The sequence below is a fragment of the Brachyhypopomus gauderio genome, chromosome 11 (assembly GCF_052324685.1).
Source record: "Brachyhypopomus gauderio isolate BG-103 chromosome 11, BGAUD_0.2, whole genome shotgun sequence".
Lineage (NCBI taxonomy): Eukaryota > Metazoa > Chordata > Actinopteri > Gymnotiformes > Hypopomidae > Brachyhypopomus > Brachyhypopomus gauderio.
The window spans coordinates 6,261,652-6,288,550 of record NC_135221.1 but is presented as its reverse complement, the minus strand read 5'-3'; the positions used below and the strand labels follow the sequence as shown (position 1 = coordinate 6,288,550).

General features: G+C 46.1%; 2 protein-coding genes across 3 annotated transcripts in view; both read left to right on the top strand.

Moving 5' to 3' along the window:
* The window catches only part of snx25 (sorting nexin 25), a 28,228-nt gene extending 13,052 nt beyond the window's left edge, over nucleotides 1–15,176 (top strand). Inside the window, exons 6-19 of one of the 2 annotated variants that reach the window (XM_077021321.1) lie at nucleotides 2,737–2,807; nucleotides 4,319–4,509; nucleotides 5,593–5,724; nucleotides 6,962–7,237; nucleotides 9,128–9,292; nucleotides 9,948–10,079; nucleotides 11,159–11,299; nucleotides 11,561–11,674; nucleotides 12,081–12,242; nucleotides 12,333–12,450; nucleotides 12,991–13,057; nucleotides 13,467–13,648; nucleotides 14,094–14,194; nucleotides 14,660–15,176. In XM_077021321.1, coding sequence (XP_076877436.1) covers nucleotides 2,737–2,807; nucleotides 4,319–4,509; nucleotides 5,593–5,724; nucleotides 6,962–7,237; nucleotides 9,128–9,292; nucleotides 9,948–10,079; nucleotides 11,159–11,299; nucleotides 11,561–11,674; nucleotides 12,081–12,242; nucleotides 12,333–12,450; nucleotides 12,991–13,057; nucleotides 13,467–13,648; nucleotides 14,094–14,194; nucleotides 14,660–14,725 — 1,918 coding nt within the window. In that variant the 3' untranslated portion in view covers nucleotides 14,726–15,176. Of the gene's footprint in view, nucleotides 1–2,736; nucleotides 2,808–4,318; nucleotides 4,510–5,592; nucleotides 5,725–6,961; nucleotides 7,238–9,127; nucleotides 9,293–9,947; nucleotides 10,080–11,158; nucleotides 11,300–11,560; nucleotides 11,675–12,080; nucleotides 12,243–12,332; nucleotides 12,451–12,990; nucleotides 13,058–13,466; nucleotides 13,839–14,093; nucleotides 14,195–14,659 lie in introns of those variants that run through there. The other variant, XR_013133942.1, reaches the window with a different exon arrangement.
* A 3,720-nt stretch (nucleotides 15,177–18,896) lies between these two features.
* On the top strand, nucleotides 18,897–26,322 carry fnta (farnesyltransferase, CAAX box, subunit alpha). Its single transcript, XM_077021320.1, has 9 exons — nucleotides 18,897–19,126; nucleotides 19,685–19,770; nucleotides 19,861–19,975; nucleotides 20,111–20,215; nucleotides 20,558–20,684; nucleotides 21,623–21,771; nucleotides 21,901–21,963; nucleotides 22,137–22,314; nucleotides 25,733–26,322. The coding sequence occupies exons 1-9, from the start codon at nucleotides 18,996–18,998 to the stop codon at nucleotides 25,862–25,864; spliced, it is 1,086 nt and encodes a 361-aa protein (XP_076877435.1). The 5' UTR covers nucleotides 18,897–18,995; the 3' UTR covers nucleotides 25,865–26,322.
* The last annotated feature ends 577 nt before the right edge of the window (nucleotides 26,323–26,899 follow it).

The window sequence follows — 26,899 nt, the reverse complement described above, 5'->3', positions numbered from 1 at the left end:
ACGATGGCATTGCCTGTTTTGCATATGGTGTGAGGACTGCACAGAAGGAATTTAATTTGGATGGATGCTGTAGTTGTTTATGACATTGTTGATGGCTTACACTGCTAACAAGCAGACTTCTGATTAGAACCTATCAGTGTCTGCCCTTTCCGTTACTTAACGTAGTTATCTGGGATTTTCAGGGGGCATTGATGTAGTTATGTCTGAAGCCAAATGACTCACTAATCATACATCCTCCACTGTATCGTTATACTCCCATGTCAGGTATTCTGGCTAGATTCTGAAGTCATATTGCGCATCCTGGATGTCTGTGTAAACATCTTGAGAAGGATTCAGTTCAGCTCTTGTCAGAGCAGCTCAGCTGGATCTGGTATTTCTGAGAGCTGAAGTGATGGCAGACAGCTCGTGAGTCTGCCATCAGCCAGACGTGTGTCGTGAGGGAGATCGTTTAGAAGATTCAGCAGGAACGTGTCGGCCTCATTGAGCTGCATCAGAGAAGATGGACTTCGTGTTTTTTTGGGAATGTACATACAGAGCTTTTCACCCTGAAAATGTGGCAGAGTTTGGAAGGACCATGGAAGGTTCTGGAAGTCCTTTTTGGAGGTTTTACTGTTGGAGGTGATGACAGTAACTGTCATTTGGTTAACTGGGTGCTGACAATGTCTAAATATAATCTATGGGAGACTACAGCAACTGGCTATTCTTATTAAAATTAGGAGATTTATGATCGCCATTTAGGATATAATATTGCAGTATATTAAAACAGGCGCTGGTCTCATCTCTACAGATTGTCACACTTGTTCTGTTTGTGGTTGTCCTGTGAAGAAAATTGCTTTGTTTCCATGACAATGGGCTCCTTATTTACTTTTTAAAGCTGTTCATTTCAAATCTGCCAATTTAATGCCACTTTTGTTATGCACTAAATCAACCTTAAAGGGAACACAGTGCTCACATACAGTTACATAAACCAAGTTCCTGTCACAGTTGAATAATTAACTCTCACGTCTTTGCTTTGCAGCGTTCTTCTGTGGTACAGAAGTGCTACATCACTCTTTTAAAAGCCCCTCCCCTGTCCTGATTTTGCCCCATGATGTAATCATGCACTAGCTTGTTCATTGGCCAAGACCACCGTAACTTTGCTGTTATGATTGGCATAGACAAAGGACCAAACAAGAGTGCCTAACCAGCCAAGAGCACTACTCTGGTATGGAAGCCTCAGTCCTCTGTTAATTAACATACGGACAACTATGAATGACATTTGTCCACCTGTGCCATTGACGTTGCTACACGCCGATCATCCAAACCTCTGTTCCTCCCATCCACACACACACACACACACACTCACACTCACACACACACTCACACTCACACACACACACACACACTAGCTGTCATCCAGAAAGCATGATGGTATTGTTAGAGAAACCTCAGGCTCTGTGCCCGTGGTGGAGACAGTCAGCCTCCGTGTTGCAGTTAGAGGCGTTTTCAAGACAGCCGCTATCTTCCCCATCTTATTGCTCCACGGGAGTGCTGCTGTGGTGGAGAGCTAATGAGCCTGTTGCTAGGTGACACAGGTAAACAGAAGCCGAAGGATGATGGCCAAATGAGAACTGGCGGAGAAGATGAGATAAAATGGAGAGCAGCCAGCTTTGATGTCATTTCCTGTCGCACGGCACAGAAAAATGGATTATGAATTCTGCTGGGCTGAATCAGAAATGTATCGTGTTGGAAAGGGAATGCTGTAGATGACAAAGACTGGGTCTTGCTTTAGGCATAACAGGCAGTGAAACTAGTCTCGTTGAGCAAGTGTCTGGGAGTGCTAAAACAAACGTCTACAGTTCACTTAAAGACCCTTAATTTACCTAATTTACAACTTTGTTCACATCTGCTGTCAAGTGATGGTTTACTTATCCAGGCCTTTTGTTCATCAGGCTGTTTGTACCTCTATATGCGATATTTTGTAGCATGTCATATTTCTAATTTCTACCAAACTACACCAAGACGGTATCAATAGCAGGTGTCTGAACTTTCAAGATTTGACTTTCAGGAGCTCGATTTGACTTTCAGGAGCTCATTTCATTCAGTACATCTCTTTCTCTCGTTCTTATCCTGTCCCTTAAGCAAGAAGAAATATACAATGAATATTTCGCTTAAAAAATTTCTTTTATTAATACAGGATGATCCATTTCATCCATTTGTAGCGAGATTACGTCCTTCAAGGAATCCTTCATGTTCCTCAATGAAGCATTAGACAATCAGAAATCATAATAGCCTATTTCATCACCAGAATAAGATTTTGGAAGCAATTCTGCTCTGCAGGCTCTATGAAATTAAAGGAAATGGTTTTTATTTCTCAGACAGCCCCATAATTATGCAAAAAAAAAGAGGCGTGGTGGGGTAGGTTATGACTGCACTGTGTGTGACCTCACCCAGTGGTGGGGTAGGTTATGACTGCACTGTGTGTGACCTCACCCAGTGGTGGGGTAGGTTATGACTGCACTGTGTGTGACCTCACCCAGTGGTGGGGTAGGTTATGACTGCACTGTGTGTGACCTCACCCAGTGGTGGGGTAGGTTATGACTGCACTGTGTGACCTCACCCAGTGGTGGGGTAGGTTATGACTGTACTTTGTGTGACCTCACCCAGTGGTGGGGTAGGTTATGACTGTACTTTGTGTGACCTCACCCAGTGGTGGGGTAGGTTATGACTGCACTGTGTGTGACCCCCCTCACGCAGGTATCAAATAGTGGTGGAGATCATCCAGGCTACCACCATCAGCAGCATTCCACAGCTGAAGAAACAGAAAGGTGAGTGTCCCCACCCCGCCCAACTCCCAGCAGCGGTTCCCATGTTCCGGGGGGGGGATGCTCATCAGATGCCCCCTTTTTAGGAAATGAAACCGTCTGGGCGGTCCCGCAGGTCCTCAAAGGCCAGCAGGCCCGTACACATCTGTCTCCAGCCCACACCAAATCCAGCACTCTAGGAGATGATGAGATGTTCAGTATATCCATCTGAAACGTGTGGTGATTTGTCATTTAGTGAGTATAGTGTATTTTATGGTGCGTCTGATTGAACTGAGCCATGCGGGTAAATGTGAAGCTGGTATAGTAAAGGTCTGCTTTATTCAGTCCAGCTCTTCACCTGCATATAACACACCAGACAGTAATTACAGCTGGTCTGGTTGGTTAGCTCATTATATGTGATCCATTACAAAGAACCGTGCTAGCCAGATTTAATGAGTCCTCTTCTATTTACTTTGTATGCCATAAAACGCATGCACTGCTATACAACCAAATGTCACTCGCCGAGGGGTTGTGTTGTGTTTCAGCGGTGCTTTTAGTCATTTCCTTTTGTTCTCAGTGTGAAATGGCTGTTTGAGCTTGGATGAATGGTGGATCTCAATAGATAGAGAAGAGATGTGGGTAATGAAGTCCTATAGACAACAAAAGTGCTAGTTTACAGGTTCTTTGAGGTTTGGCTGTTTGTTGGGGGAGGTAGTTGGCGTTTGATCCTTGCTTGGTAGATAGTTATGCCAAAATGTTTCATGTAGTTACACCCTATGAAATTTCTTACTCTTTAGATTCTTCTTACAGAGTGCAAGTGACATACCTGTGGGAGTCTTCATTAATCCACAGAGACACTGTTATTTTTGTATTGAGCATGTCATGGTTCCTGGTCCCGCACTGGGGTCTGACCAGTGTTTAGCGGTATTTTATGAATGGCGGTCCTCAGAATCAGCTAAACGCAGGTCAGGCCCCAAATATTTCCCAGGAAGTAATTTTTTTTAAATCAATAAAATGGTTTCAGTTTCTCAATGGTGACTGAGCTAATAAAGGAGAAATAAAAGGACTTGGTTTGAAATGTTTTGTGTATGAAGGAGCCGTTCTTGGTTGTTCTCAGGGACTGGTCTATCTGTACCGAGGCAAGGCGGCTGAGGTTCAGTGTAATGGCCTGAATGATCGAAAACCTTGTCAGACACTCTCAGGAAGTCGTGCCGTGCTGTTTGTTGCCGTGCTGCAGGCCCAATAATGGGCCGATCAATAAAGCCAGGCACGGGCCCGTCACCCTGTCACCTTCTGTTAAATCAAGCAGGGGTGGTGTGGACCAGGCCCTCACCTCCACCACCGCTCTCCCTCTACCCCCTCCACCCCCTTTCTTCCATTCTCTCTCTTCTTCCACTCTTCATTTGTGATGCCTGTAGCTGCCAAAATGACATCCGTCCTCGGTGATTGCGCATTTAAAGACCTCCTGTCCCCTCTTCCTCCACCCTCCTCATACTCCACCCTCCCCACACCTCCGTCCACTGTTCCCCGTACAGACAGCAAAGGGAAGGAGACGGCCGCCATGAAGGCGGATCTCCTACGGGCCAGAAATATGAAGCGCTACATTAACCAGCTCACCGTGGCCAAGAAGCAGTGTGAGAAGAGGATTCGGCTCCTGGGGGGTCCCAACTACGAGCAACAGGAGGACGGCAACCAGGACGAGGGGGACGGACCCCAGGGCCAGAAGGTAAGAGCCAGGGCCCCCCCAGACACAGAAGCACCGCCAAGCGAAGCTAAATGCTATCTTACTCTACAGTGGCACTAACACCACTACATAGCAGTATCGGTCACAGGCTCTTGCTCTGCTAATAAGGGAGATCTAACATGAAACCCAGGAGAGCTGCTTGGCTGCACCAAGTGCTTACAATATTTTCTCATGCAAGCTGTCAGCTTCGCTGTCCTGCTTATGGCATGATGCCGTAAAAAAATGGAGAAGAGGATCATGCACAGCTGAGCTTGTTAATGTCGAGTCAATCAGGAGGAGACCCGGCGTGCCGCTCTGAATCCGAGCTTCCAAAAATAGCTTCAGGCCGTGAAGTGCACCGAGCCGTTACGTAATACAATGATTCCCAGCTGTCCTGTCAGAGTCTCCCTGTCCACCTTCTCTTACCTGGACTCTTCTAGCTTCGTGTGTCTTCCCTGTAGCTTTGCTGTGAGGACCGGGCTCGTTCTGCGGTACAGATGGTTCTAGTCCTCCTCACAGTGGACGCCATTGTATTACATGCTCACGAGGCCTGTCCCCGTGGACGGCCCCCCCGCGCGTCTCCCCAAGCCTGTCCCTGTGGACGGTCCCCCCGTGCTCCTCTCCAAGCCTGTCCCCGTGGAGAGTGCCTTTCAGCCCCAGGGGAGGTGGCTCATTCCGCTCCAATAGGCTCACTGCATTCTTGTTTGGTGTCAGTCTGATGGTGCGATGCGGTTCTGTGTTCGTGCTTTCATCTTCGTTTCATACTGCAAAGTATCTGTCAAACGCTGAGCCACATTGAACTCTCTGGCCATACTGAGCAACAGACATTTGGAATGGCTTCAAATTTGAGCGATAACCATGTTCCAGTAATTTGAGATTTATTAAGTCGAATAATATAGCAGCCCTGTCTGTGCTGTGGTGAAGGCACTGTAGAATTTCTAGTCAAGCCAGTTTCGCCAAATCCAGTCGACTTGTCTTGCCTGGACACAGCCTAATTCACCGAGCTGTCAAGGCACAAGCGCAAGTCACTCAATATAGACACGGCAGCTTCAACAGCAGGCCCATGTCCTCTCTCCTTTCTTCTAGATCCTGCAGTTTGAGGAGATCATGTCGAACGCTGTGTTCCGGGACCATTTCCGCGTCTACATGGAGCGCGTTGACAAAAGAGCCCTCATCAGCTTCTGGGAGCTGGTGGAGATGTTGAAGAGCGCTAACAAGGTGAGATTCCACCAGCAGGACCGGCACAAGACAAGCCGTGTGCACTCAGCCTTACTTCAAACTCCGACCTCATTCGCACCCTTAAACAAAATCAATGGGTCTCCTTTTATTGAGGCAATAGACTCAACCAGATGTAGCTGTGGGAAAAAACATCTTCATTAAGATATTTATTAGAATAGCTTTTTTTTTCTTTTGTGCCTAGTTAAGTGCTTGCTGCAGGGCTCAGTTTGAGAGAGAGGTCATGTGGGTGGTCTTGAAGGGTAGCTTATTAACACCGCTCGCTGCAGGGGGACATTTGAGAGGCAGCCCAGGTTATGTGCTACTGAAGACTCGCTGAAGACAGCCGTGTCCACATACTTCATCCTGTGATCAGTAAATGATAATAATTTACTGTGTCTTGAAGACAAATGGTCCATTCAAGAGAACTGAACACTTATTTTTGTTTTCGCACCGTTTATGACCAGGGATCGTCATGGAAACAGTGGCCCATCCACAAAATCCATTTTGTTTGTTACATTTGCAGCATTTCACAGAAGCTCTTATCTCGATCGACTTAGAAAAGTGCTTTCTCATCTAATCACAGATAAATCACAGCCTTTAAAGTGAGACACGGCTAGACAGGAGTCAGTCTGAGACTGAATGAGTGTAAGTGCAGTAGCAAACAACAGTAAGAAGTGATACCTGTGAGAAAGAACAATATGATTTGAGACCTTACGAGACAATGTGATCCTATTCAGGACCTCATGAGTCAATACAATACTTCAGTAATGGAATGAGTAGTATTCATGTAAATACTGCACATTTAGATGAGCCTTCAGTCTGTCTTTGCTGTTTGGACAATCGTTATTCAAACTGAAAAGTTACATAAAATTAATAAATGTGAATTAGTGGAAATCTGTAAAGAAAAAAGAAAAAATGTAACGTTTGAGGATAACGGTGATGTCTCTCAGCGCTGATGCCTATTGCTATTGAGCATGAATAAAAGTGTTCAGATCGGTGGTACTTTACCAGACCTGATCTCTGATCAGGACCCCAAGACACCAGCAAACAATTATTAGGAGACATTGATGGAAAGATGCTCTGATGAGGGCTGATCTGACCAATCAGAATGTCTGCCGATCAGACGTCTATGTAGTACCTGGCTTTGCACCATTGTTTTGCGACCAATGACTTTGAATCCATTCAGACTATAGTATTGTAATATTAAAATACAACTCCCCCATCTTCTTCCCCACAGAGCGAGGTGCCCCAGCTGGTAGGCGAGATCTACCAGAACTTCTTCGTGGAGAGCCGCGAGATCCCCGTGGAGAAAGCCCTGTACAAGGAGATCCAGCAGACCCTGGTGGGGAACAAGGGAACGGACGTCTTTCACAAGATCCAGGGTGACGTGTACGAGACCATGAAGGAGCGCTACTACCCGTCCTTCCTGGTGAGCGACCTGTACGAACGCCTCATGAAGAGGGAGGAGCAGAGGAGCGGCTCGCAGTCCAGCAGCGAGGACAAAGACGACGGGGTGAGCGACCGCCGCGCGGACGTCACGGCACCTGGACCCGCCACGTAACGGCCGGCGCACGGAGAAGACGTTGCGTAGTTCAGTAATGACACGGGTAGAATGAGGAAGACGTTACGTAGTTCAGTAATGACACGGGTAGCAGGAGGAAGACGTACCGTAGTTCAGTAATGACACGGGTAGCATGAGGAAGACGTACCGTAGTTTAGTAATGACACGGGTAGCATGAGGAAGACGTACCATAGTTCAGTAATGACACGGGTAGCATGAGGAAGACGTACCGTAGTTCAGTAATGACACGGGTAGCATGAGGAAGACGTAGCGTAGTTCAGTAATGACACGGGTAGCATGAGGAAGACGTACCGTAGTTCAGTAATGACATGAGTAGCATGAGGAAGACGTAGCGTAGTTCAGTAATGACACGGGTAGCAGGAGGAAGACGTAGCGTAGTTCAGTAATGACATGGGTAGCATGAGGAAGACGTAGCGTAGTTCAGTAATGACATGGGTAGCGGGAGGAAGACGTTGCGTAGTTCAGTAATGACTTGGGTAGCATGAGGAAGACGTAGCGTAGTTCAGTAATGACACGGGTAGCGGGGGGAAGACGTAGCGTAGTTCAGTAATGACACGGGTAGCAGGAGGAAGACGTAGCGGAGTTCAGTAATGACACGGGTAGCGGGGGGAAGACGTAGCGTAGTTCAGTAATGACACGGGTAGCAGGAGGAAGACGTTCAGTAATGACACGGGTAGCAGGAGGAAGACGTAGCGGAGTTCAGTAATGACACGGGTAGTAGGGGGAAGACGTAGTGTAGTTCAGTAATGACACGGGTAGCAGGAGGAAGACGTTCAGTAATGACACGGGTAGCAGGAGGAAGACGTAGCGGAATTCAGTAATGACACGGGTAGCGGGAGGAAGACGTAGCGTAGTTCAGTAATGACACGGGTAGCATGAGGAAGACGTAGCGTAGTTCAGTAATGACACGGGTAGCATGAGGAAGACGTAGCGTAGTTCAGTAATGACACGGGTAGCAGGAGGAAGACGTTCAGTAATGACACGGGTAGCAGGAGGAAGACGTAGCGGAGTTCAGTAATGACACGGGTAGCGGGAGGAAGACGTAGCATAGTTCAGTAATGACACGGGTAGCATGAGGAAGACGTAGCGTAGTTCAGTAATGACACGGGTAGCATGAGGAAGACGTAGCGTAGTTCAGTAATGACACGGGTAGCAGGAGAAAGACGTTCAGTAATGACACGGGTAGCGGGAGGAAGACGTAGCGGAGTTCAGTAATGACACGGGTAGCGGGAGGAAGACGTAGCGTAGTTCAGTAATGACACGGGTAGCATGAGGAAGACGTAGCGTAGTTCAGTAATGACACGGGTAGCGGGAGGAAGACGTAGCGTAGTTCAGTAATGACACGGGTAGCATGAGGAAGACGTAGCGTAGTTCAGTAATGACACGGGTAGCATGAGGAAGACGTAGCGTAGTTCAGTAATGACACGGGTAGCGGGAGGAAGACGTACCGTAGTTCAGTAATGACACGGGTAGCATGAGGAAGATGTAGCGTAGTTCAGTAATGACACGGGTAGCGGGAGGAAGAAGTACCTCGGTTCAGTAATGACGCGGCAGGTGGACCAGCAGATGCCGGTGCTTCATGGAAGTACTGTGCTGTTCAGACCATATTAACCTTTAGAATGAGTTTATATAGTGATACTTTTCCACATTTCGATGACCTTTATGGCTTGGGGCTTTTGGGAATTGTAGCAATCTCTGGTGACATGGTTCTCAGTGCATTTGCCATTATGAAGGCATTTGTGGATAAAATACCTGTTTATCAGACTGCATGTATTCATGGTGGTGGTTCTCAATCCTGTGTGTGTGTGTGTGTGTGTTTAGTGCCAGTCCATAGACGGGGGAGAGGAGGCTCTGGACGAGGGCAGTAAAGGCATTAACGAACAGGCCAGCTATGCAGCCAACAAGCTGGGGCAGCTGTATGAACGGCTGGAGTACAAGCGTCAAGCCCTGGGCTCCATACAGAATGCACCCCGGCCCGACAAGAAGGTGTGTGTGGGTGGGGGGTGGGGGTGGGGGGGGGGTGAGCATTTGGTGCCACATTTCACAGACAGCCTTATATAAATCCACACATTATTAGAATGTAAGTATATTAGTCATTAGAATATTAGTTAATAGAATATACATTTGAGTTACCAGAATATGTTTTAGTTGGAATATAAATGTAGTATTTATTAGAATAGAAGTATATTAGTTATTAGAATATTTTAGTCATCGGAAGTGTGTTGGTTTCTTTTTGATAAAGAGCCAGTCTCTGGGCTTGACCCCACTACCATCTGCTTTATTAATATGTCTCCCGTCATATATATATAATATGTGGAAGCCAAGGTCAGCGTTAGCGTTGACCGTGCACGTTGAACCTGTGAGCTCTACCGGCAGGAAGTGACACGAGTTACCCTTCCTCACTCACCAGAGAAAATGCCAGAGAGCTTCCTGTGCAAATTCAGCAGTGGAACTGAAAGCAGACGATTAAGAACACAAATGTGCTTCTTATGGCGAACGGCGTTTTAGGTCTCGCACGGTGTGGCTGGATCCGTGTTTCGTTTATAACCACTTCATTCAAAAGAGAGCTTTATAACGCCCTTTATAACGCCCTCTCCTGTTCAAGCCGTGACCTCCGTGACCTCCGTGCGTGTGCGTGCAGATCGTGTCCATCCTGCGGGAGGAGATCGGTGCGATGGAGAAGGAGCACGGTGAGCTACAGCTGCACATCTCGCGCACTGACTGGTGGTGTGAGAACCTGGGAGCCTGGAGGGCCGTCATCACCGTCGCAGAGGTCAGTCTGCCACGTGCACCAGCCCCGCGACCTCACGCCGAAGCTCACGTGAGCGCTCTAACGAAACCGTTCAATCACGTCTCCCGCTATTTGCATGTGATTCATCCAACACAATGGGCATAACTTTTAAGTATTGCGGTGTTTCCGCCTGTCGAGTGGAAGAGTTGTTGTTGGGGCCCTGTGTGAGACGACAGTCACCTCATTATCTTCATCTCGGTTCCTTTTGCCACCGAGCTCCCCCCCCCCCCCCCCCCCCCCCCTCTCTCTCTCTCTCTCTCTCTCTCTCTCTCTCTCTCTCTCTCAGAGATAGCTTGTGTTTTTCTCCCTTGTGCGTGCTGGGCTCGCTGTTACAGATGGCTCTGCGGAGAAACGGTAGAACGGAGGCCTTGTGGTCAGGTTGCACCGTGAAGAGCACCTGCCAGTGTGGTTTGAGAAACAGATGTGAGATGTTTTTGGCAGAGGGAGACGCTTCATGCGCATCCCTGCTGCACTGGAAAGTTGCAGAGATGCCTGTTTGCGTCTCTCTGGGTATCACTAAATCTTAGAAATGTTCATTAAATTGTGACATTAGCCTGGTATACATTTACATAGCATTTACATCATAGCAAAAAATATATTTTTTATATATTTTAAGCATTCAATTACACGATTTCATCAGTGAAGTGTCCATCTGGGTAAAGCATTTTTTATTTTGACAAGCTTGTCGATAAGTTTCAGAGCTTTTCTCTGTATTGTATGCCTTTTCCCTGACTTAATTTGCTGACATGAAGTGATTGTGAAGATCGGTAGAATTCAGTGCATCAGCCAGTGTAACCTTTGAGAATGTGCAGTAATTGATGGAGCCTCTCTCCTAAAGCATTTTACTGTCCATATAAACTATGCCTGCAGTTACCTTTTCAGCTTTTAATTGAAACTCAGATGACAGAGTAGGTTATGACACACACAAGTCTGATTTAAACCACAATGATTAAAGATCACAACTGTGTGTGTGTGTGTGTGTGTGTGTGTGTGTGTGTGTGTGTGTGTGTGTGTGTGTGTGTGTGTGTGTGTGTGTGTGTGTGTGTGTGTGTGTGTGTCAGGCCTGTGAGGAGAATGGTGAACAGATGCCATGTTACTCTGTGGACGTGAGTCTGCTAGACGGAGATGACTCTACGAACAGCCGTTGGAGTGTCACCAGGAAGCTCAGTGAATTCCAGTTACTGCACAGGAAGCTGACGGAGGTACCTGTGCCCACCTGGTGGGGTTTGTTTTTTTGTTTTTTTTTTGGTGTAACGTTTCACCTTCCTCCTTCAGGCCGATGCTTAAAGCTACGGTGCCAACAGCTGAAATACCACTGAGTCTTGACAGTCACTCTGCTGTGTCCCGAACAGTGTTGCTATGGAAACGGGATGACTCACACTTGCGTGTTATGTGAGACAAATTATGCATGACGGAACTGTAACACTGCATGGTGTCAATCTCTCCCCACCCCACCCCCCCAGTGTTTTCCCTCATTGAAGAAGATGCAACTTCCCTCTCTCAGTAAACTGCCATTCAAATCCATTGACCAGAAGTTCCTTGAGAAATCCAAAAATCAACTGAATACATTTTTACAGGTGAGTCTCAAAATGCAAAATGCACGCCAGGTTACACATCTTCATTTTGAAATGGGAAGCTGAGATATTTTAGCTCTTATTTTAGCTCTCCAGATCATATTTGTATTTGGTAGATGAATGTGTGTTCTGATTTGGTCATGTGTCTCACTAATCTGCCAGCTGACATTAGTTCAGTGTCTGAACCACTCGTGTCTCCAACGTCATGTTTGAATGCACCAGCATGTAGCTGCAAATTAGCCATGAATCACAGTCTTCATCACAGCCAAGGTGTCTGTGTACCCGTCTCCCCGCGGCTCTATTTATAGCTGACTCCTACCCATCATGCCTTTCCAGGTATAATCATGGCTTTGTAACCGTGTTCTCCAGGTCTTCTCACCTTGTGCTTGTCTTGTTTCGGTCCACGTAGAAGATGCTGACGGACGAGCGTCTGTGCCAAAGCGAGGCTCTGTACGCCTTCCTCAGCCCCTCACCGGAGCACCTGAAGGTCATGGACGTCCAGAAGAAGTCCACCTTCTCCTTGGCCTCGTTGCTGGAGAGACTGCCTGGAGACTTCTTCTCCCATCAGGAGGTTGGTACACGCACCCACGCAAACGTGCACTTGCACACACGTGCACGACAAACTCTGAAGAGTGTCTGTACCCCACGTCCCCACCCCCAGGATGAGGCCGACGAGGACAGCGATCTGTCCGACTATGGGGACGAGGTGGACGGCAGGAAGGACGTCCTCGCCGAGCCATTCTTCATGCTTGTGGGAGAGGTCTTTGAACTCAGGGGCAGTAAGTTGACACACAGGCCGCCGTTCTACAGTTGTTCTTCTACTGGTGTGTGTGTGTGTGTGTGTGTGTGTGTGTGTGTGTGTGTGTGTGTGTGTGTGTGTGTGTGTGTGTGTGTGTGTGTGTGTGTGTGTGTGTGTGTGTGTGTGTGTGTGTGTGTGTGTGTGTGTGTGTGTGTGTGTGTGTGTGTGTGGATCACGATCACGGGCGCGAGTCTGCACGCCTGCATCACACTCGGGCAAACGTGTCATCTTCACACACCTTTTTATTACAAAGTGCGGTGTGTGGGTGTTGAAGCGTTTTTTATTTTTTGTGCTGTGGATCTTGGGGAAGTGTGTGTGTGTGTGTGTGTGTGTGTGTTACACATGAGCACAGACTGAAAACACACACAGTGAAAGTGAGCACTGACCCAGGAAGTACAGTTTTCTTTAACAACACAAGTGTACAGACACACACACACAGAGTTCCTGTGTGCACATAACCGTAGCTTCATTTGAATGCTGGTATCCTGAAAATAACACTGGCATGTTGTGTCGTCTGCAGTGTTCAAGTGGGTCCGGAAGACACTAATTGCACTTGTTCAAGTCACATTCGGACGTACCATAAACAAGTAAGCACATCCGCCCATCCTCCACCCGCTGTGTGGCGGAGAGACTGCCCTGAAATCCCACCGCCACACAAAGGTGTCCCAGTAGTGACCACACAAACACCATCTCTCCCACAAAACGGCATTTGTCTGTGGAGGTCAGGTTGGGTGTCATTGCTGGGGATGGTGAGTATCGGCGAGGCTGGAGGTTCTGTTGAGAGTCATCACCCATACTCGGGGTTCTGGGGCTTTGGACTACACAGTGACCGTCACAACACTACGGACAGCTCTGTCACTCTGATTTGGCTTCTTTGTTAATATCTGTGTTGGGCGCATGAGTGTCCTCAGTCTGAGTCCTTGACTCGGTCTCTGAGTCCTTGACTCGGTCTCTGAGTCCTTGACTCGGTCTCTGATTCTCTCCACCTCTCCCCAGGCAAATTAGAGACACTGTGAACTGGATCTTCAGTGAACAGATGATGGTTTACTACATCAATATATTCCGAGACTCGTTCTGGCCCGACGGGAGACTGGCGCCGCTCGGTGAGCCTCGATCGGACGCCGTGCGCCGCGCCACCAAGGACAAAGCCCAGCAGAAGCTGCTCGACAACATCCCAGGTGCAAGATCACCTGTTGCCTCTACCACCTGTTGCCTCTACCACTCAGATCAGTCGGGCAGGTGTAAACACAAATCAAATTATATGTTTTGCCAACCCTCCTGAGGCAAGAGAAAAGAACCCTTCTATCTTCTGTCTCCATCTGTTTGAACATACTACAGGGGTTGAGATTCCTACAAAGTGGAGTTGGGGTCAGTAACAACAAAACCAACCAAAAAAAAACATTTTTTGCAGTTTTTTCTCGTGATTGGAAGAGCATGCAGCCCAGACAGCAGAGCACACTTCAGAACTCAGTGCTGCTTCATAGTGTATCAAATTCAGAACTGAAATCACTTTGATATTATCTCATCTAAAGTGGGGGGGTTGATGTTATCTAAGCAAAGAGGAGTGACAGTAATACGAATTGCCGTTTCCTTCAATGGAGAGATTTGGTTTGTGGCTTTCAGATGCACTACAGAATCTCGTGGGGCAGCAGAACGCCAGGTACGGGATCATTAAGATCTTCAACGCCCTCCAGGAAGCCAGCGCGAACAAGCATCTCCTCTACGTAAGTCCACGCTGCAGCCTGTGCCTCCTGATGACCCCGGCACACAGCTGACACGCCCGCTTCTCCTTTTGCACACGGCTCTTTCGTTTTCCCTAAAGTCTTCATGGAAACATCCAAATTTAGCTGCACTGTTAAAACTATGGCTTCGGGGGTTTCCATTACTCGTGTGTTTTTTTTTTAATGATCCTGTAAATAAAGATCATAAGCATTTCACCCCCCTCCCACAAACGGATGTGATAAAAATGTACATGCTGTTCTGTTTTGACCTATTTTCAGTTGAGCTTTGTGGCATATTTATGTAATGGTGCCATCTACTGGCAAGGTAGGGTTATAGGCACTGCCCTCCAATCTTGGTCAGGAACTGCTGATCAGCTGGGTTTTTTTTTGGGTTTATTTGCATATTTCAGCGAAAGTCTCCTCCATTCTCCATTCCTTGATCTTCATTTCCGTTTACTGTCTTCACAGATCTTTATGGAGATCCTTCTGAAAGAACTCTGTCCTGATCTGAGTATAGACATTGAAGAGGTGTGATCCATACGTACTGTTTGATCACACGCACACATCCACGGAGAGGAGGGTTCACCTTGGCTTCCATCGAGGTTTCGTTTTTTTTTGGGGTGGTTGGAGTCGCCCTTTTACTTCAGTGTGCTGGAAGGGTGTCATTTAATTTCTGAGTCATTTTCTGAAAATACTTGACTAGTAGCACTTGTGCTTGCAGGCCTGACTGATGATCTCATGGTCTCTGTCTTATCCGTCCTTTCATTCTTGTGCCAGGTTGTATCTACACACCATTTGTACTGCCAGCCAACATCATTTGTTTAATTCTTTTTTTTTCTGTATGTGGGATTTTGTTAGACACCGTACGGTCTGCAAATGTGAATAGTTGTGGAATGAGTGTTGTATTTAAAAAAAAAAAAATGGAAGAAAGAGTGAAAATGTGGACCTGTTGGGCCTCCCTACAGTACAGTACATATTGTGATTATGAAGGCTTTTAATTGTGCAATATGTCATGTAAAGTTATTGTGACAATTTCATTTGTGATATTATTATAGATTTTATTTTTACGAAAAATAGACTAGACCATTTATAAGCAATAAATTGCAAAATATCGTGTCCTTTGTATTTGTTGATTTCTAAAGATTTCCAAGGGAAGACAGATTGGTAAAATCTGTATAAACCCAGCAGTAGGGAACAATAAAATGACACATTCCCATGAGGGTGTGTTGGGTTGAGAGAAAATGTCACTGCTGCGACACAGACCCCTGAATGCAAGCTGCACGTCTTCAGGATAATGCCTTTACCACAGACAGAAGAACGAGAGGCAGCATCGGTCATGGCCGTTACATCCTGCCGTAAACGACGTCCGTCTGGAGGCCCTTACACGTGTCTGGGTCCATTAGAGCACCCTACAGAGAGAGGAGACGGGAAGAAAACTCGCCACCACACTAAAGTAGTCCTAGTCTGTATGACGGTGTGCAGTGCAACATTACAGCATGAAAACAGCACTGAGGCTTGTTGCTTGTTATAGCAGCCTCCTTTCTTTTCACCAGCTAATAAGATGTCACAGCGTTTTGTTGATCCTGTCTGGAGTCATCGTCTCACAGAGGCGTGGGCGTAGGAGAACAGGACCGTAGCGACGCTTTTACCAATCTGCTCAGGGACAGAGATGCTTTTGCATCGCTATATCTCGGGGCTAACTTGGAGATTAACTTGAGGTTGGATCTGATTGCATTATAATGAAGTTTAAATACATGTGCGCACGCAAAGTAAAGGTTTGCTCTGACCACAGACCCTAAACCTCTACACGTGTACAACTGGGTTTGGGGCCAAAATAAGTTATTAATAATATATTTAGGTGAGTGGCTGAAAAACATGATCAGGCTGATGAAATCCCCCCGACCTCTCTATGGGTGACAGGGGCGGACTGGGGAGAAAAAATGGCCCGGGAGTTCCTGACAGACTGGCCCACTATATATATATACAGGACTGTCTCAGAAAATTAGAATATTGTGATAAAGTGCTTTATTTTCCGTAATGCAATAAAAAAAAATGAAATGTCATACATTGTGGATACATTACAAATCAACTGAAATATTGCAAGCCTTTAATTGTTTTAATATAGCTGATTATGGCGTACAGCTTAAGAAAACAAATCAAAAATCCTATCTCAAAATATTAGAATATCTTGACAAAGTATCCTAGTAGGCTATTCAACTAATCACTTGAATCGTCTAATTAACTCGAAACACCTGCAAGTGTTTCCTGAGCCTTGAAAAACACTCAGCTTGGTTCAGTAAACTAAATCTCAAGTATGGGGAAGACTTCTGATCTGACTGCTGTCCAGAGGACCATCATTGACACCCTCCATCAGGAGGGTAAGAAACAAAAAGAAATTTCTCAAAGAGCAGGCTGTTCACAGAGTGCAGTTTCAAAGCACATTCACAAAAAGTCTGTTGGAAGGGGGAAATGTGGCAGGAAACGCTGCACAACCAAGAGGGATGACCGCAGCCTTAACAACATTGTGAAGAAGAGCCGCTTCCAGAATTTGGGGGAGCTTCAAAGACAGTGGACTGAAGCTGGAGTCCAGGTATCAAAAGCCACTGTTCACAGACGTGTCCGGGAAATGGGCTACAATAGCCGTATTCCCATGGTCAAGCCACTTCTGAACTCAAGACAACGGAAGAAGCGTCTGACTTGGGCTATGGAAAAGAAGCACTGGACAGTTGCAGAGTGGTCCAAAGTCCTCTTTTCAGACGAAAGCAAGTTTTGTATGTCATTTGGTAGTCAAGGCGCCAGAGTCTGGAGAAAGGCTGGAGAGGAGCAAAATCCAAGTTGCTTGAAATCCAGTGTGAAGTTCCCACAGTCAGCGATGGTTTGGGGAGCCATGTCAGCTGCTGGTGTTGGTCCACTGTGTTTTATCAAGTCCAGAGTAAATGCAGTTGTGTACCAAGAGATTTTAGAGCACTACATGCTTCTATCTGCTGAAAAGCTCTATGGAGATGATGCTTTCATTTTCCAGCATGATCTGGCACCTGCCCACAGTGCCAAAACCACCAGTAACTGGTGTACTGACCATGGCATTGCTGTTCTTGATTGGCCTGCCAATTCCCCTGACCTGAACCCCATAGAGAATTTGTGGGGTATTGTGAAGAAGAAGATGAAAGACACCAGACCCAATAATGCAAATGAGCTAAAGGCCGCTATTGAAGCATCCTGGTCATCCATAACACCTCAGCAATGCCACAGGCTGATTGCCTCCATGCCACGCCGCATTGATGCAGTAATCTGTGCAAAAGGATTCCCAACTAAGTACTGAGTGCATTAATGGACATTTTCAAATGTTTGATTTTGTTTTGCTGTTATATTTTTTATTTTTTTACTTGGTCTGAGGAAATATTCTAATATTTTGAGATAGGATTTGAGTTTTCTTAAGCTGTATGCCATAATCGGCTATATTAAAACAATTAAAGGCTTGCAATATTTCAGTTGATTTGTAATGTATCCACAATGTATGACATTTCATTTTTTTTTTAATTGCATTACGGAAAATAAAGCACTTTATCACAATATTCTAATTTTCTGAGACAGTCCTGTGTGTGTGTGTGTGTATATATATATATATATAGTGTGTGTGTGTGTATATACTGTATATGAATCTATACATGGCATGTAGTGTATTTGTCAGCTTTTATTGTCATATGGACAATGTTACTTCCAGCAATAATATGATTACAAAGCCACATAGTGGCATATCAAAATAACTAACAAACTTAACAACTTGACCCTGACAAAATACTGGGGAAAAACAACTGGAAAGCTACTGAAACCTACATTGTTCACTCAGTGAGTAAAACCTCTGCAGCTTTTCTTTTTCTCTCTCAGCTTTTCAGTGCCACCTTAAAAAAAAGCATTGTTGATGTTGAGTTTGTCCTTGACTAAAGCTTCACTTTACATTGTGTTACCTCATACATGGCTTCTAGTAACGGCACACATCAGATATAAAACATTGATGCTTGCTTACAAAGCCAAAAATGGACTGGCCCCTCCCTACATGATGTCCATGGTCAAAAGCCACGGACACTCAGAACCTCAAGCTCGACTCGACTCGAAACCATGCTTAAAGTCTCATGGAAGACAAAGCTCCAAACTATTCTCCGTCCTGGCTCCATTAGCTGCTGGGACTGCAGATTTTGCTATCTTCAAGCGTAGACTGAAGAACCACCTGTTTGTTGAGTTCTTACCAGAGCACTAACTCAGCTGATACCACTTGCCTTTGTTCTTTAAATTGTATGTCTGTCTATGGTTATTTGTGCTTCTTGGCAAATGTCTAACTTGCAAAAACACTAGGTAATGACATTGACTCCTGTAGTTTAGTAGTAGTCTGACAATGGTATATTGAATTCTGGCCTATTACCTAGGATGAATTCTGTGATCGGATCCAAAGCACTTTGTAAGTCGCTCTGGATAAGAACGTCTGCTAAATGCAAATGTATACTAAATGTATACTATAACATTTCTATATATATATATATATATATATATATATATATATATATATATATATATATATATATATATATATCCATTTTCTTGCCTCGAGCATTTAAGTCCAAACGCACTGTAATTAGTTGTGCAAAAAAATTACGGAGTATCAGAATTAGACACGACTTTTATTTTGAAATGCGTTGGCTCTCCAGACCTATCCGCGCTCACAGTGCGTTACTGTCAATTCCAGATAGCTAGCGAAGTCATTTCCATAGGGAGGGAGTTGGTTCTCCATTTAGTTAAAACACCATTCAGAATGTCAGTCGAAGAAATGGCAAATTCCCTCCCAGAAGCTCCGGAGGAGGCAACGATGAACAGTGAAAACCTGGAAGGAGAACCAGAAATGGAGTACGACGAGTCTCCGAGAGAAGGATACGTGTTTTACAGGTAGGCGGCAAACGCATAGCTGTCTCGCGCTCGCACGATTAGCCAGCTAGCTGGTTAGCACGTTAGCTCGTTAGCACATGCTAACCAGCTAGCTGGCTAATTGTGTGCAGCTTTTGGGAGCTAGTTAACGGGTACGTAGCGCCAGCGCCCTAGACGGTCAGGTAGGCGACTCCGCACTAGTGGACTCAAATGAAGATTAATAGCTGCTGTTTGATGACACGACTGCCGTCCGTGTTAGCTAAGCTAGCCCTGTTAACTAAGCTAGCCGTGTTTAGCTAAGCTAGCCCGCGTTAGCTAAGCTAGCCCGCGTTAGCTAAGCTAGCCCGCGTTAGCTAAGCTAGCCCGCGTTAGCTAAGCTAGCCGTTTAAAATGGGGGTGTAGCGTTAGTTACCGTGCTAGCTAGGCTAGCATGCGCTATCTTTTAGCTAGCCAGCCAGGCAGCCGAATAAATGAGTGAATATTTTAGGCTATATTCTACAATACACGTATCTAGGGTCCGTTGTGTTATTTGATAACCTGACAGCATGTTAACCGAACCTCCTTCTTTCGCTGTCACAGGGACCGGAGGGAGTGGGCGGATGTGGAGCCCGTCCCTCAGGACGACGGGCCCAACCCTGTGGTGAAAATCGCATATTCAGACAGATGTGAGCACCTTTTGGGCCTGTAGCTCGAACCACACGCGTTTTAATGAGTGATATTCTTCTACGTGACCGTGCTGTTTGTGTTCTTCACAGTCACAGACGTGTACGACTACTTCAGGGCGCTGCTGAAACGGGACGAGAAGAGCGAGCGAGCGTTCGCACTGACCGCCGAGGCCATTGAGCTGAACGCAGCCAATTATACAGTATGGTGAGTTTGGTAGTGCGTTGGAAATGGGAAGAGTTTGTGGTAACATGCGATAACATGACTGTCTTGGCATTGGGAGGTGAGAGGGAATTGCTTTTTTTTTTTTTTTTACTTTGTTTGCTGGGATAACGTCTATAGGCACTACAGAAGAGTACTGTTGCAGGCCCTGGGGAAGGATCTAAGGGAGGAGATGAAATATATCACAGCCATCATAGAGGAGCAGCCCAAAAACTACCAAGTCTGGTAATGCAACTGCACCTTCCCTGTTTATTTATTGACTAACATGAAATACTGTGGGATTGTGTTGGGTTCTTCTGACTGTTTTATTGCTGAAGTTCAGATGCACAAACATGTAGGTTGTGTGTGTTCATTTGTATATATGTGTATGTGTTTGTATATATTAATTCATGCACCTGTATGTTCTTGCTTATAACACAGAATCTGCGCAGATAACGTATAGTTATGACCTGGTTATTGATGCACTATATTTCATTTGAATGTTTCTTGAATTTTATCAAAGAACGGCTTTCAGCCCTGCTGTAGCTGTTCATGTCTCTTGATTTGGACCTCTGTCCCTGGCTGAAGGCACCACAGGCGACTGGTGGTGGAGTGGCTCAGCGATCCGTCCGAAGAGCTGCGGTTCACAGCCGAGATTCTCGGTCAGGACGCCAAGAATTACCACGCGTGGCAGCACAGACAGTGGGTCATTCAGGTAGAGCTCCCGTCCGCCTTGGTCAGCAGCAGCCTGGCTTTCTCTTGTGGTCGTGCAAACTTTGGCTCCTAGAAGCTCTTTTTGAAGGCTGAAATTCATGAAAAGCATTGTAAGGGTAAACAAAGTGATGGAGGTGACTACGATTCAACTTATCCAACACAAAACTGAACCAGGGGTTTGTTTCCGTTGCTATGCAGTTCATCCATTCCTTGATTATTTAATTCAGTATTTTATACATTAGAATTCATGTTCTGTCATTTGCTTACAGGTCAGTTTTGCTTGAAGTTCAGATTTTGGCGAATCAGTCGGGACCTTTACCCTGTGCTGTAAATAGATAATTTTGGTGTGTGCACGCATGCACATTTTTCTGGCTGGCCTATTCATACATATACCTGCGGCCTGGTTACTTGCAGTAGCTGGTTTTGATGATTTGGGGGAGGGGTGGTGGGACTTTGTATTGAATTCTGTACCAGCAGCTTTGCTGAGCTGACAGCAAATGAGACTGATCTTATTCTGTTTTTGTGTGTTTTGCACCTTCAGCTATGCAGCCGTGTAGCGTGGAATAAAAAACTAAAGCGCGTGTGTGTGTGTGTAAAGATGAATGGCGAAGCAGAGCTAAAGGCAAGGCGGGTGCCGTCACATTCACGCAGAGCGGTGCGAAAAAATGTGCAAGAAAGCAGAACGTGGCGTGGGAGTCCGCTCGCGCTGCTGGCTCTCGCCAAGAGGGAGATCATGCTCTCTGAACGATTACGCCAAGGCTCCGTCCGTAAAAAACGCCTGTTTCACAGATCGAAACTCACAGACACTGCTGCGTTGGTGCCTTTCGGCTCGCCGCACTCATTAGCCTTTGAAAACACCTTGGTCGTAAGCTCTGTGTGTGCAAGCGTGTCGCCACACACACACGCCCACACCCAGAGCACGTGCACGTGTGCCCGCAGGAGTTTAAGCTGTGGGCCGGGGAGTTGGAGTACGTGGAGGAGCTGCTGGAGGAGGACGTGAGGAACAACTCCGCCTGGAACCAGCGCCACTTCGTCATCGGACACACCACCACCTACTCGCCCCCCGAGGTGCTGGATCGCGAGGTCCAGTGAGTGTGCCCGTGCTGCAAGCTCCGCCCCTTAGACTCACCTGCGGCCTAAGCTCCGCCCCTTAGACTCACCTGCGGCCTTGTGCTCGGTCGGTGACGCTGACCTGGCTGTCTTGCTGTCTGCGACAGGTACACCATAAGGCAAATCAAGAAGGCACCTAATAACGAAAGCGCTTGGAACTACTTGAAAGGGTGAGTTGTATATTTTGCTCATGCCAGTGTTAACGTGTTATTACTCATTTATAATTACCAACATGGTCCCTCGTTGAGCAAGCGGTGTAATGGCTACATACGAACAGGAGATGGCGCCATTTACCGTATGAGGAACATCTCATCTGATCTTGTGCGCGTGTGTGTGTATGTAGGATCCTTCAGACCACAGGACTCTCGTCCTACGCCGGGCTGCTGGAGCAGGTGGAGGACTTGCGGGAGGTGTGCTCCTCCCCCTACCTGCTGGGCTTCCTGGTGGACTTTTACGAGGACGCCCTGGAGACCAACCCCGGTGACCACAACCTGACGGAGACGCTCGGCAAGGCCATAGGGGTGAGCCAGAGTCTTGGGATACCCCATTAATGTTCATGTTTCAGGGTACCCGCGGGTCCTTAAAAAGTCTTAAAATGTCTTAAATTTAGTTTTCCATATTCAAGGCCTAAAAATGTCTTAAAATGTCTGGAATTTTATGAGGGGAGGCATTAAATTATTTTAAGTGTGTGCTGTTCAGTTGTTCTGGCGCGATGTGAACTTTGCCGAATCTAGCGCTAATGCAGAAAATAACCGCTCCAGGGTTCTAGTACTAGATTCCTAGCGTTGGAGTATACGGCCTCAACAACGTCAACAATTTTCGTTCGCCGCCATCCCCCGTCAACGATGTGGAACACACCTGCATCCCCAGAAATAGTATTATTTTTTCTTGTGAGAGGTATTAAAAAGGTCTTAAAAGTAATTGAATTTGAATTTTAAAAAGGTGCAGATACCCTGTGTTTACTTTATTTAAAGACTAAGTCACCCACTGATTGCCTATATTCTTAGTTTCTTTATATATGTGAAACACGTGGTCTTTGTGTCTTGGGCCAGACTACTTATACAGAAGCTCTGGTTTTGGTGAGGGTGGGCTCTGTTCTGCCCGGGCTGTAAGAGCGTTTCATCCGTCACTCTTAATTGAGTTTCAGGGTCCGAAGTTATCATCATACTGAATGATTATAGCCTTCCTGGCCAACACTCAGTGTTTCCAGGTGAAGCTGAGGGTTTGTCCTGGTGCGATGGCAAACTCCTGCCTCTGTCCACAGCAGCCTTTTAAGGAGATAGAAAATGGCACAGTCAAAGGTTCAAAATGGCTTTATAACAGCATACGATGGTCTACTGCAGCGTTTCTCAACCGGGGTGCCGTCTGTCTTCATCGGGGGTGCCGTCAAAATATTCTGATGTGAAATAAAAAACTATAGTTTTAAAAATTGAAGTTATTATACGCTTTAAAATCATTAAAATGTATTTCATATGACCAGATCTCTCAAGTTTGGTGGGCGTGAGCTTTTTTTCAGGCGGGGGGGGATTGGAATCTGTCGCGATGGTTAGTGTAGCGGGTGTGTGTGTGTGTGTGTGTGTGTGTGTGTGTGTGTGTGTGTGTGTGTGTGTGTGTGTGTGTGTGTGTGTGTGTGTGTGTGTGTGTGTGGTTGGGGAGCAGGCTGGCTAAAGTCTACCAAGAAACAGCGCGATCTATATTCTGATTGGTTCAACCTGTTATAATATACAACCGATGGATTGGCTGAATATGCTGCGGTGTGCGGCGCACACACCGCATTAGATTAGATTATTTAAAATTATTTAATTAATTGATTATTTATTAGATTAGATTATTTAAAAAATAAAATAATAATAATATTCAAGCGTGAGAAATTCCATGTGTGGCGTGAGAGCGTGTGAAATCGCTAAATATGCGTGAGTCTCACGCTCAAAGCGTGCATATGACCTGCATATGACCAAGGTCAGCACGTGATTACGCAGGTTTCCCACTGACTGTAAGTCACATTTATCTGCTCTCTGTCTTAATAATCACTTTTGTGTTATGTTGGCCGGGAGATGGTTGCAGAGAGTATGTTTTCAGGGTTTCCAACGCTCACGCATTGAGCATGAGACACACGCATTTGACCGTTTTCACACGCTCTCACGGCACACTTCCGATATCTCACATCCAAAAAAAAATCTTGTTTATTTATCTGATCCATATCTATGATTCAATGAGTTACTAGTTCGCTTTGGCGCCAACCACCCGCGATCAATAGATTGCGATATAAAACTTAATTTGTGTCCATTTTACGTCCCCCCCCCCGTCAAAAACTTACGTCTCCACCCCCCCACCCCCCAAAGCCTGTGTTTTTAACGCATTGTAAACTGGGGTGCCTTAAAATTTTGCATGCATATAAAGGGTGCCACAACTGAAAAAAGGTTGAGAAACACTGGTCTACTGTATGAGTACCTGTCTCCCACTATTAAAAATAATGGACTAAGAAGAGGAAGGGATTCACTACTTTAGAATCATACTGCTTTGCTGAATTACAGATGCGGTCACAAAGGATACGTGGAGAATTTAAGATGCTTTGTTTAATCATGTGTAGAAATGACAGAAAGCTAGATCCCCCGTAAGCTAGATATGAAAGGAAAACAGTACATTTAATTTGTTACCTTTACCAGTGGGATCAGATCATTTCATGGACATGAATACAGGAGTGACATTAGTGTTAGTGGTGGAGACAACCACACGAGTGAATTTTACAGTAGAAGAGATTAGATTTAGTCAAGGAGCGTGGATCAATAGAATTAGAGCCACACTGTGTAGCCGAGTCTTACTGCTGCCAGCCTTCGTGAAAAAGGAACCTTCTTTTTGATTGGGTTGTCTTGGATTTGCATTTAAAATTTAATGGCGTATTTTATTTCCCTTTGATTTGCTCACTGCCGTACATATTTCATTGCACTATTACACATTTTACAATTCGACAATCCCTATGAAAACCTTGATGAGACACATTTCCATTTTGATCAAAGTGAACCGAGAGGCCAGTGGTTTGCTGGAGAGACTCAAATGTTAACCTGGGAAAATACTGTTGAATGATTGATCAGAAACAATGAATACTTCTTAAATGCTGGAAAGAAGACTCAGAACTCTTAGTGGCTCCCTCTCTCTCTCTGTCTCTCTCTCTCTCTCTCTCTCTCTCTGTCCTCTCTCTCTCTCTCTCTCTCTCTCTCTCTCTCTCTCTCTCTCTCTGTCCCTGTCTCTGTCTCTCCCATGGGTTCCACCCTTGGCCATAGCCTGCTGGCTCAATGGCGTGAAGTGTGTGTGTGTGTGTGTGTGTGTGTGTGTGTGTGTGTGTGTGTGTTGCAGGCAGGCCTGGCTCCTGTCATTGGGTTAATGGGCTTTCTGTGTGCCGTATTTGCTCTCCTGTCTTGGCGTGATCGCGTGGCTGATGGGAGTTTTGGGACAAAAGCCCTGCTGGATTACCTGACAGATCTCACACACACACACACCCACTACAGCCATGTTTTTTTCAGCAGCAGCCAGACCGTTTCACTTCACACACGTGTAGAGAGACGGGGAATAATTTGCGTCCTGTGAGGCAGTAAGAAAAAATGGTTCCTGTGAGAAGTTTCAAGTATAATTCTACAAAAGGATGTGAGATAGATGCAGCATGTACACAAGGATGCTTTAATCAAGGTGCTTTTCAACACCAAACCACTGTTTACATTTGCCAGTCGACAGTCTTCTCTCTTCTTCTCTTTTTTTCTCTTTTCCTGTTTGCTGGGCCTGGGAAGATCCAGTCTTACTGACATTTATTGCTGTGATTTCATTGCTTTGATACTGTGCACCAAATGTTAACTAACCCAACTCTCTCTCTCTCTCTCTCTCTCTCTCTCTCTCTCTCTCTCTCTCTCTCTCTCTCTCTCTCTCTCTCTCTCTCTCCTGCCCCAGTTGTGTGATCTGCTTGCTCAGGAGCAGGACACTATTCGACGGGAGTACTGGCGCTACGTCGCCCGCTCCCTTCAGAGCAAGTACAGCTCGCCCCCCGCCACAGAGCGACAGGACACCCCCAGGGACGACTGAGACAAACGGGCTTCACCTCCCACATCCTGACAACCACTCGCCAGGAGCCCCAGCAGGACGAACGCTGACTGGACTCTTGGTCTGTCTGCGGTCTGGTTTTACCACATTGGTAAACCCCCTTCTGTATGTACTGAGTTTGCAGGTTGAGGAAGCACCGGAGGCGTCCTTGCAGTCACACGGCAAAGACCGACTGCAAAGAGTCATCCATAGTTTACACAGTCTGACACGCACCTGAGTTTGTAAATTTGAACCAGTAAATAGCTTCTCAGTCTGATCGGTTATGTGGTTTGCGAGCTCTACCAGTATGTAAGTTGTAAGTGCAGGCAATCAATGCTGCCAAACCGTTGTTTAGTCTGTATTACCCAATGCTGCATTGACCCTAAATTTTGACCTTTTTTTTTTTTTCTTTTTGTTTTTTTTAATGCCTAGAATAAAATGAATGGTTAACACCAGGTGAACAGGAGACATTGGTTTATTCTGCATCCTGCCCTGTTGGTGTAAAAGTGGTGATTGAATGAGTCTTGTGACTAACTCGTAGGGAGACGGTGGTTAAACTGTTGCATCGGTGGCACTGGGGAAACGCCCACGTAGTGGCAAATCCCTGACGCTGGCCGCTAACATGAAGCCATCGGGTCTTTGTTTAGCTCTAGTATTCTCCTTAGCATCGCAGATGTGTGTTGTTCATTCACTGCGTCAGTAATTCGCTAGCAGCCAATGACTAATTAGCAAAGCCGCTGTGTGGACGCTGATGTAATCTAGGAACCACGGCCTCTCTGAGATGAGATCCACCAGCGCTCGTGCTCAGGCTGTCCAGTAACCCCGTGTCTGTTTCATTTGGCCCACTGTTCCCTATTAGGCTTTTATGAGGGACTGAGCCTAATGAATTGTTAGAATTACTCTGATTTATGTTGTGTTTAAACCATTCTCATAAATTCGAGCCTGTTCTAATGGAGGCGGGTCTGGACTGAGGGGAAATGTAGTGAATTAATTAGTAGGGAATTTGGGGAAGAACACTGTTGAGGAAAGACTCACCCA

Coding starts and splice junctions, on each gene's coding strand:
- fnta (XM_077021320.1), top strand. CDS start 18,996: ATGTCAGTCGAAGAAATGGCAAATTCCCTCCCAGAAGCTCCGGAGGAG. Junction 20,685..21,622: donor ACAGACAGTGGGTCATTCAG/GTAGAGCTCCCG, acceptor GTGTGCCCGCAG/GAGTTTAAGCTGTGGGCCGG. Junction 21,964..22,136: donor GCTTGGAACTACTTGAAAGG/GTGAGTTGTATA, acceptor GTGTGTATGTAG/GATCCTTCAGACCACAGGAC.